The 11,469-nt window shown below is 38.5% G+C and overlaps 1 protein-coding gene across 1 annotated transcript in view; it reads right to left on the bottom strand.

Annotated features, from left to right (window-relative positions):
• LOC107757180 (PR domain zinc finger protein 5) overlaps positions 1 to 11,469 on the bottom strand; it is an 87,497-nt gene that overhangs the window by 50,377 nt on the left and 25,651 nt on the right. The window contains exons 9-12 of the mRNA XM_016574595.1: positions 7,616 to 7,700; positions 7,371 to 7,528; positions 5,172 to 5,265; positions 2,517 to 2,677 (exon numbers count right to left, since the gene is read on the bottom strand). Coding sequence (XP_016430081.1) covers positions 2,517 to 2,677; positions 5,172 to 5,265; positions 7,371 to 7,528; positions 7,616 to 7,700 — 498 coding nt within the window. The remainder of the gene's footprint in view (positions 1 to 2,516; positions 2,678 to 5,171; positions 5,266 to 7,370; positions 7,529 to 7,615; positions 7,701 to 11,469) is intronic.

Genomic DNA, 11,469 nt, shown 5'->3' with positions numbered 1-11,469 from the left:
GGATAGTTGGCCAATCAGAGCACACCTCGCTTTTCAGAACAATGAGCTTTGTAAAAATTGACGCGTTTCAGAAAGGCGGGGCATAGAGGAGAAACAATAATGTACAGTATGTGGAAAATAATATGTTTTTTGAACCTTAAACCGCATAAACACATTTCATTACACCAAATACACAAAATAATGTTCTTTTTAGCAACATCATATGACCCCTTTAAAAATATTGTACTGTAATATAAATGAAATGTTTAGCTATGCTGTTCTTGTTTAAACATTTTCCCCACCCATGTGGTTTTAGTTATGCTAGCACAAAAGACCGAGTTGTCAAATTAGCTTGAAAGGTTATGAAACCTGACATTGTCTTCAGAATAATGTGCACTGATGAATCGTGCACACAGATTCAAATCAAGCAGCTTTCTATCCTGAATCTGTTGCAAAATCTGCACGTGGAAATCTTTTGCGCTTACACAAAGTTGATTGTGTGAATTCCTATTGAAATGGATGGATTTCGCCTGTGAAAATTTGCCAAACTACAGTGAAGGTGATCACACCTTTACACTCCAAGGTGATGGACGTTTTGACCAAAGAAAGCAGTATTTCAGATAGAAGACTCCATTTAGACAGAAGCAACAGTTTGAAACACTAACAGTTTAAAAACCTCTTAATGATGGGTTTGTTTCTTACAAACTGCAGCTTTTGGCTTCACAAGACATTAACTGATGGACTGGAGTGGTGTGGATTGCTTGTGGATTATTGTGATGTTTTTATCAGCTGTTTGGACTCTCATTCTGACGGCACTCATTCACTGCAGAGCATCCTTTGCTGAGCAAGTGATGCAATGCTACATTTCTCCAAATCTGATAAAGAAACAATATCTTGGATGGCCCGAGTTGATTCCCAGCTTGTTTTTGTGTGAATTAGCCTATTGCTACACACATACACAAAGGAGCGGAGCGAATGTAGAACTTTATGAATGAAGTTTAAATTCCACAAAAAACACTTTTTGCAGAGTTGAAACCTGACATTTTGAATAATGTTCACTGATGAATTGTGCACAATAAGGTTTCATGATCACAATACCAGTAATAGTGTATCTGACATGCAGCTGGGCCTCTATTCTCCTCATGCTGTCAGAAAGTAATTGAATATGATAAAGCTTCTTCACTCTTGTGCCAGCAGCAGGTCACATTTCAGTCCTGTCTGAAATTGGATGACACAATGTCAAATTCAGCCCATGCTATCTCAACTGTAATCACATACACGGCTTTAAAGCTATATAGAGTTTGGTGTCACTGTGCTGCTGTTCATATTAAGTGCTTTAACTGAAGTATAAATTTGAGATGAAATTGAATATGAAGTTGAAGGTACGTGAGTACAATCATCCTCTGTGTAGATGGGACAATAAATCATGATCGAGCCATGCTCCGTTATGATTGGAGGGACTGCTGGTTATACAGTGTGCAGGATATAAGATGATAATGGAATTCAGTTTCACCATGTGTGAGGAAACAGATTGGAAACATTAGCGTGCTGGATTATATGTGAGCAAACTCCAGCTGAAAAATAAATAAAGGCTTTTCAACTGAGAAATAAAAGTGCTTATATTAGAAAAGAGCTTAACTGCTTTTTATATTGAAACTGTAATTGTTCCATAAAACATACAGTGGGTAAATCTCACAAAATGTCAAATTTCACCACAAAATTTAAGTGGAGGCGTCTTGATTGCTCTGCTCTTTGTGACACTGACTGACTGATTGTACATTATGCTGCTTATTACATAGCTAAAATAAATTAATAAATGAACATGCATTTTTGAGTTGTTGTATTACTGTATGTGAAAAATCAGCGAAGAGTGTTTAAAAGATATAAAACTAGCATAGCTGTTATAAATAGATGGTTTTTGAACACAGGATGTCATGATTAACCGATCGGAATTTTTTAAGATTAAAAATAAAATTAAATAAAATTAAATATTAAATTGGCTGATCAAGTCAAAAGTGTGAGCACGCAAACTCGTGACCAGACCAGCATGGGATGTGCAGACTGACTTGAGGGGAATATCTGGAATTCTGTGGAATTGATTTAAATGTTTTAAAATTATACAGAGCTGATAATATTTAGGGGCAATTTTGTTTAAATTTTGTAGGCAAAAATAATCATTGTCTATTGTCAATAATGTAGTGATGTATGAATCACAGCTCATCTTGAACCCGTCGCAAAAACTGTGTGGAAATCTTCCGCCCTCACGTAAGGATTCCTATTAAAATGACTGTGAAAATTTGTCGAACAATGGTAAATGTGACCGCACGTTTATACTCTTATTGGTATTGGTCAGGGCACATGTAGAACTTTGAATAAATAGAGTTTCAAATTGCCAAAGCTTTCTGCAGAGATCTGCGTCTTCAGATTTTGTGTGGGTCAGCTTATGACATAAATACGAAGTGTTTTGGCACTGATGAAATCTCGGATTATTCTGTATTTTAGTGGCAAACTTCTGAGCTCAGAGATTCTGAACTCACCTTCTTGTGGCTCTTGAGCACAGATGGCGTGACGAAGGCCTTCTCACACAGGTCACACTTGTACTTCTTGTGGCCATCGTGTACGACCTGGATGTGCACGTTGAGTGTGTCCTTGCGCTTGAAGGTGGCGTCACACTGGTCGCACTTAAACGTTCTCTCACCTGGACGGAGAAGAGCAGAAAAGGCATACAGTACAGACATTGACATTGCAGTCACAGCGATTCAAGCATCCCATTCTAACGTCACACACCCAGACTCCCTAAGACGCCAAACTTTAGAAAAATGTCCACGGCCCTTTTAAAAGCGCAGCTTAACAGGGACTCTCTTTGTGTCCAAACCCACTTTTGCTGCCCTCAGAGTCAAAATTGTTCCATTATTCTTGTATGTGCCACTTTTTGCTTTAGAAGAAAAGGATGTCAACCCTCTGTTTCATGTTGTTTTGAAAGATGGGAGAGATTTAAAGAGGAATGATAAAAAAATCAGGTAGGAAAAGAGGTGAAATGTTTATCGCTCACAGTTCTTTTCAGAAGAAGGCAGTCTGTCGCTCTTCCAAAGCTTTCTTCAAATCGTACATACAGTATGTGCTGTAAAAAAAAAACTCTTCTGCTCAAACAATGCAAATACGGAGAGGCTGTGCCAAAACTCTAGTTCTGGTCTATAAATGGTTGAATCGAGTCCAACACGGCACCGCATCTAATCAGAACGGACTGAACGCTGGGTTATAAAAACCTGGACTATTGAGAGACTAGCTTGTATTCTTTGCCTAAGCATTAACAGCATTAAAACATTTTTGGTAGCTGGTCCAAAATCCTATATCAAATATGTTCCCACTGACTGTGACTGTGTCACTTTGTACAGCATTTTGCTTCAGTGAAAGAATCATTCAATAATCAATCAACATGAAGTGGCATTCATAATCCATTTTGCTTCCATGTGAAACAAAATCCAAAAAGAACAGAATGTAAGATGAGTCTTGATTTTATCTTTTCATTGATTGGATTGTGAAAAGTGGGCAGAATGGAGTCAGATCTTAATGTGAGTTTGCAGTACATTGTGTTTTTGTATTCACCACCATTACTTTGCTCTGCTGATAGTCATAGGTGAGCAGAAAAGTCACGTGACTGAAACAGATGCATATAATGCAGATTTACACTAAACCATTCAAACATTTCGGTTGGGAAGATTTTTTTGGTAACACTTTACAATAAGGTCATGTTAGTTCATGTTAGCTCAGGTCAGTTAAATAACATTAACAGATGCTACTTTTGATTTTAATAGTTTGTAAATGTTGAAAAATAAATTAATAAACTAATAATAAATGCTTTAGAAGTATTTTTTCATTATTGATTTATGTTAACTAATGTAGTTAACTAATGTTAATACAGTAGAATACAGTAAAAAATATTAGTTTAAAATTAGTTTTTATATTTTAATAAAATGCAATGCAAAGCTCATCATTACTCCAGTCTTCAGTGTCACACGATCCTTGAGAAATCATTCTAATATGCTGATATGCTGCTCAAGAAACATTTCTGATTATTATCACTGTTGAAAACAGTTGCCGCTTAAGCATTTTGTGGAAACAGTGGCATTTTTTTTTTTTTTCAAGATTCTTTGATGAATAGAAAATTTAAAAGAACAGCATGAAATAGAAATCTTATGTAACATAAATGTCTTTACTGTCACTTTTGATCAGTTGAATGCACCCTTGCTAAATAAAAGTATTATTTCTTTCCAAAACAATAAAAAATAAAATAAAATTCTTACTGACCCCAAACCTTTGAATGGTAGTGCATAAGCTAAACAATTTAATTATAGCAGTTGCAATGCACATGTAAGCTATAAAATGTTTAACATATATACTCGAAATCTGCAAATCATAAATATTTTGGAATTTTATTTTGGAGGTGGGAGAGATAACACTTCTGTTAATCGGTCAAGTGATCAAGCACAATGCCATTAATAACAAAAGACTAGTCAATTTGTCAATAGCTTCTGCAATGTAAATATTGATCTTTGATTTAGTGTAAATGATACTATGCCAAAAGGCACTGAAGATGATCTAAACTACAAACACACACACGCACAGGGGGGGAGGTGTTTGTGAAATATTTGTGGAGGACTTACCCTACTGTGCCACTCGGGCCTTTTAAAAACGATAATGTGTGTTTAATAGATGGTCACAAAAACAGCTTTATTTCAAAACCAAATATTGACACAGATGGATCAGATTATGTCACAGTGGGCCGTAAGTGATCACACACACACACACATACTGTAAATGCAGCACACATCACACAAACCCACTGCGCAACCCCTGCCCTCCAGATACATGAAAGAGTGTTAGCCCAGTATTTCTATATATGTGTGTGTGTGTGTGAGAGAGTCTCTGGGGAGGACAGCAGGAAATTCCTCCAGCTCAATAATCTCAGTGTGATCAGTCTAGGCTGGGCAGAGCAGTGCTGAGGTCCATCCTGCCCGGCCCAGTCGGCTCCAGGAGCCCCTGCACCCGCAGACACAGAGCCCAGGGTTCGGGGGGCGCTGGGGGCCGATGGAGAGGCTCGTGTCAGTCTGGACGGGGTCTGATTTGAGCGTCAGGATGCTTTGAGCTGCTCACATTTACTCACGAGTATATGCACAAATACAGACACTCACTGGTATGAATGAGGAGGTGGCGCTGTAAGGAGAACGGGGTGCGGAAGAGGGCCTTACACTCCTCACACTGGAAAGGCCTTTCCTCTGAATGAGTCTGCAGACAGAAAACAGGTCAGAGAAGTGATTTAAGAAGCTGAAGGTTTCATTAATGAATCAACAACAACATGAAACACCATTCATGATGCATTAAACTTCCATAATGTGACATATTTTGGTGCCTCGTTCAGTAAAGGTTGGTGTTACTTTTTCCAGACTTATGATTGTCACTGATGAACGATACTGACTTGTATGAGCCACCTATTAACCACCCACAACACCCTAGAAACCACAGAGCAACACACGGGCAAAGACCTAGAACAGTGCTTTTCAACCCAGTGGACCGTAAATATGGGTGTAGAGGTTAGTGGAAAATAAATAAATAAATAAAAACGTACAAAATGCATTTTAGGGCTATCAACGTTATTGTGCACTTAAAATGATAGTTCAACAAAAAATGAAAATTCTGTCATCATTTTACTCACCTTCCCATAGTTCCAAACCTGTAAGACTTTCATTAATCTTCAAAACACAAATTAAGATATTTAATGAAACCTGACAGATTCCTGTCGCTACGCTGTAAGTCCGTTTACCCAAAATGTTGACACTTCAGAAGTTCATGAAGACCATTTAAATGCAATCCATATGAATCCAACAGTTTAATAAAAGTCACTTTCACTTTATATGATGAGCAGGTTTAATTTAGGCAGTCTGATCAACACATACATAGAGCACTTCAAATATGGTAAACAGAAGCTCAAAGTTTTCATTTATTGTTGATTAGAGTCATTTATTAGGAAAGTAAATGTTGCCTTATCCCTCTAGTTTTCAAAGTTGCTTTCTGTGTTCTTTTCTCTCTTTCACACACGCTCTGTGTTCAGAGCTGTGTGGGGTTTTGGGGTTAATGTTACCTGCCGGGTGTAAAGGTCCGGGGTCGTGCGGGGTCACTACAGGTCAGGGTTAGGCTGAAGGTTTTGATTAGGCTCCACAGTGGCTGATTGGGCTCCAGATCTCCATTAAGATAAGATGCCAGCAGATTATTGGGCCAAAAATCTGTCCGTCCAACCATATGTCGTCCCTGTTTAATTCTGTCGCTCTGCTGGACTTTGAACTGGAACAAACGAAGGCCTCTCAAGACATCAAGAACAAACACACACACTGACTGGTACCTTTTTGTGGTTCTTGTAGACGTTGCGGTGGGCGAACTCCTTCCAGCACAGCTTACACTTGTAGGGTTTATCCTCACTGTGGATGATCTTGTGAGCCGTGGCCTGATCCAGACGCTTGAAACTTCGGCTGCAGATGTCACAGGTGTACGGACGCTTTTCTACACACACATCACAAATACAACATCTTAGTAAACTAGCTTTTGCTGGTGTAATTACATTACTTGTATGTAGTGTGTGTTGTCTACCAGAGTGTGTGATCATGTGTCGCTTCAACTGATTCGTGGAGATGAACTTTTTATCACAGTCAGTACAGTCAAATATCTCATGAACCTGAAAACACAGCAGAAAAATGTATTTTGTAAGTACAAAAAATACAAAACAATACAGTGAAAGTGAAAGATCTAAAAAAGAAAACAAAATTATGTCATCATTTACTCACCCTCATGTCGCTTCAAACATTTATGACTTTCCTTCTTTTGCGAAACACAAAAGAAGATATTTTGAACCAAACAATTTTGGTTACCGTTCAATTCCATTGTATGGAACTAAAACACGTTTCTCACAAATCCTTTGTTTGAAATGACATGAGGGCCCTTTGAGGGCTTAAAACAATAACTTTCAAACAGTGAACTCTCAGTGTCACCAATTGTGTTTAGTAACCACAAAGTACAACACACTGACAGACCAGACCAGAATCGAGCGCTCTGTGTATGAACGTAATGACCAGAACACATCTGAGGTCTTTTAATGGACCGTTGAGGGTGATTGTTGAACTCTTGGGTGGGATTTAGTTGCCTGTTCTTGGTGTGTGACCTTGAAAATATCCTTAACCCAATTCACAGAGAACGACACACACACACACACGGACATATGGAAATGTAATTAAACTTCTGAGCGGTTTTGAGTGACTCCGCTGCTGCTCTGCGTGGCTTTGAACTGGAACAAACGAAGGCCTCTCAAGACATCAAGAACAAACACACACACTGACTGGTACCTTTTTGTGGTTCTTGTAGACGTTGCGGTGGGCGAACTCCTTCCAGCACAGCTTACACTTGTAGGGTTTATCCTCACTGTGGATGATCTTGTGAGCCGTGGCCTGATCCAGACGCTTGAAACTTCGGCTGCAGATGTCACAGGTGTACGGACGCTTTTCTACACACACATCACAAATACAACATCTTAGTAAACTAGCTTTTGCTGGTGTAATTACATTACTTGTATGTAGTGTGTGTTGTCTACCAGAGTGTGTGATCATGTGTCGCTTCAACTGATTCGTGGAGATGAACTTTTTATCACAGTCAGTACAGTCAAATATCTCATGAACCTGAAAACACAGCAGAAAAATGTATTTTGTAAGTACAAAAAATACAAAACAATACAGTGAAAGTGAAAGATCTAAAAAAGAAAACAAAATTATGTCATCATTTACTCACCCTCATGTCGCTTCAAACATTTATGACTTTCCTTCTTTTGCGAAACACAAAAGAAGATATTTTGAACCAAACAATTTTGGTTACCGTTCAATTCCATTGTATGGAACTAAAACACGTTTCTCACAAATCCTTTGTTTGAAATGACATGAGGGCCCTTTGAGGGCTTAAAACAATAACTTTCAAACAGTGAACTCTCAGTGTCACCAATTGTGTTTAGTAACCACAAAGTACAACACACTGACAGACCAGACCAGAATCGAGCGCTCTGTGTATGAACGTAATGACCAGAACACATCTGAGGTCTTTTAATGGACCGTTGAGGGTGATTGTTGAACTCTTGGGTGGGATTTAGTTGCCTGTTCTTGGTGTGTGACCTTGAAAATATCCTTAACCCAACTCACAGAGGCACACACACACACACACACACACACACACACACACACACATGGACAGATGGAAATGTAATTAAACTTCTGAGCGGTTTTGAATAACTCCGCTGCTAAACACAATTCTGCTCTTCAGCTGACAAAAGTTCAGATTTCAGTCTGTCTGAACATTTCAGTCCGATTTCTCGCAGGGAATCAGGAGGTACAAATTACTATGAACTCCAGCCAGTCAGTTTCCGTTGAAAATTATAAACGGTCAATAATAAAACTGTCACATTTTCTCTGCTACTTCATCCAGTATGATGAAAACAAGGCGCCACATGTGTCACAGTGCTTGACGTAAAACCAGTGTTGAAGTACTTTGAAACACTATCTTTCCGAGCTACAAGCTTCTAAAAAATTAGTTTATCTACTTTAAATTATTAGAAATGTGTAGCTACTAACTCTTTTGAAGTGTAGTTGGCTGCACTACAAACTACTAACATAAAGCCACCTACACTGAAGCCATTTAAAGAGGCAGCAGCAACCTTAACATCAAGCGTGAACATTAGTATACTAAAGTAAATATAGATACAAATTTGTTACATGCTGTAATGAACACTATTGAGTGATGACTCAAATGAACAATCATTTTAGAACTTTAAGAATGAGCCGATTCAATGAACTTCAATAACTTGAGCATTCTGGGAGCGTGTGCAATTGTTTTCTTGTTTCAAGCTTTGTGCACAATACAATGTAATATAAAAACATTTTTCTCACAAACTTTCCCACTACAGGCTGTTACTGTAAAAGCTGCGATATATGAAATTGTCTGAGCTACTGCTAGTGCACTTAGTAGCATTGTCGCACTGTATAAAATAGTGTTGACAGTCCAGCTCAGATTGCACTGTTGAAACGATGTAGTGGTTTTACACAAAGTAACTGTCCAATTAAACACTCACTGAAGTTTTATACAACTGTGAATAATCTGTCGCTGTCAACTATAAATCTGAGGGATTTTTCCAGTGTTATTTTATTGCCCTTTTTGCAATGATGGCTCCTTAAAATTGTGTTTTGTTAAAAGTTACGTTGTCAAGTAAATATTATGTTTAAACGTTTTTTTTACGAAAAACTGGTCCATCTTACCCGACGCTACTGTGAACATCTGATTTTGTATAGTCATTTAATTTGAAATGTCACTCTATTAAAGCACTGAAACTCAGTACTAAGATCTTCTCTTTGTGTCTTTAAATACTGAGAGCAGAGCTACAAGCTCTGCAGCACAGCTCTGATGGCTTAGTTTTCTGTGAAATGCTTGGCACTTGTAATCTTCTCATGCCAGTTTATGAATGTATAGAGAAACTGTCTGCATGTGGAAGAGACTCTACAGAGTCTTTCAAGTCTCCACTCTCACAGAGCAAGTCATATTCGCAGGCTTTCCAACGAACGACCTGCAGTCGGATGGACACGGTCTGGTGCAAAAAGGAAGACTTGACATCTATTACACAGACAAAGATGGAGATGGATGGAAAGCCAGGAAAAAGGTCAAAGAGTTGAGAAAGGTACATGTGTCATGTATGCATACATTACCTAAAACGTTAATTGATCAGCTTCTCAACTAACTTTCTTTTTGATAAAGAATAAAGGTTATACTAAATGGACAGATACAATTCAACCTACTGCAACATCGATATTACGTACATGCGCATACTTACTGCGCATTTTGCGGCAGTTTCAAAGTGAAATGTCCAATGAATGGCACTAAAACACACATTTATTACTTAACTGTGGTCACTTTTTTATTACTCTGCTTCAGGCACGTATTTCGGCAGTTCAAAATTCAAATGTTCGAGACGGGAAGTGTTGCTAAAAGGCTAATGGTGTGTGCACACCAAAAGCGAAGTGATTATTCGCATCACATTATCGCTCTAGATTACTCATTTTTCGTGTCACTTGCGCAAATCATTGTGTAATGCTTTCCTTCATTTTCCGATACAGCCGGACGTGTCACACTGGACGTGTCATTAAGCTCTTCGCTGACTGGCTTGCGCGACAATGCGTCATGCAAATTTTCTGCTCGAGTTGAACATTTTTAACTTGTGCAGAAGATGCGATTGAGGCGTTTATCGTGTGGTCGCGGCAATCACATTACATGATAATAATTATATTTGCTTTTGGTGTGCACACACCATAATGCTCAATCGTGTTGGAAAACAACATATCGCCTACACCAAACCCAACCCTGAACCTACCCAATAGTGTTGACGAATGCTATAAAAACACATTCTCTGATGCAACTGTGGTATTTTAACTTACTTATATGTGGGATTGAGCTGTTTTGTCGACCCGTAGTTTCATGGGATTCATATCGGAGCGCTTCAACTCACAAGAGCAATACCGTATGGCGTGAGCTACCGAGCAAACCTACTGCGTTAGAAAATCTATACACATGAAGCTGTATATGTGACGCCAACGTTGAAAAGTGTCAACTCTCACAGCATGTTAAAATTGTTTTGAAGTCAAAACATATTGTGCGAAAATTAGGCTTTCTTAATCGGAACTCTCGCCCTGTAAATCATAATTTGTGAGAAAACGAATTAAAATTAACTGAGTTTTACTGCCTCTAGTGTTCATTTCAACTAGAAACGGCAGTGATTCGTATGTATAGGTATGTTTTTTGGGCACGTATTTCCAATGAGCCTGGGCAGAAATATTATAAAACATTCTAAAATAGCATAATATTAAAGGGGTGGTTCACTGTTTTTTTTCTAGGCTTTATTGTGTTTATGGGGTGCAGTCTAACATGTGTTAATGCTTCGTTTTTTAAAAAAATCATTATTTTTCACATAATTTACCTTTATTCCACACCGCTCTGTCCCTTCTCTGAGAAATGTGCTGATCATTTCCTGCTTTTATGAAGCCCCGCCCTCAGAAATAGGTGATGGGCTCTGATTGGTTAGCTAGCCCAGTGTGTCGTGATTGGCTAAACCGCCTCAAGTGCGCATCTAAACGTCCCGCCCTTCTCCTCAGCGGTATGTACTCCGACTATTGTAAACAACGGCGTCATTAATATCACTTATCAGTTTGAGCCCGATTGAGAAGCAGATGATATTATTGAAGAGGATCGTGCAGAACCTGTGCAAGCACGGCTTTTAATGGTAGGCCTATGTTTTTTTGTTTGTGTTGTCTCATACGTTTAGATACGCTGTTATTTGTAAATGCTACTGCTTATGTTAGCTTTTAATATACGGTTTTATCCTGATTAAAGCTTTAATACAGTACGACAACTGCACGC

This window comes from Sinocyclocheilus rhinocerous, unplaced genomic scaffold (assembly GCF_001515625.1).
Source record: "Sinocyclocheilus rhinocerous isolate Xijiao unplaced genomic scaffold, SAMN03320098_v1.1 scaffold1344, whole genome shotgun sequence".
Lineage (NCBI taxonomy): Eukaryota > Metazoa > Chordata > Actinopteri > Cypriniformes > Cyprinidae > Sinocyclocheilus > Sinocyclocheilus rhinocerous.
This window is presented reverse-complemented; position numbering and strand designations above follow the sequence as displayed.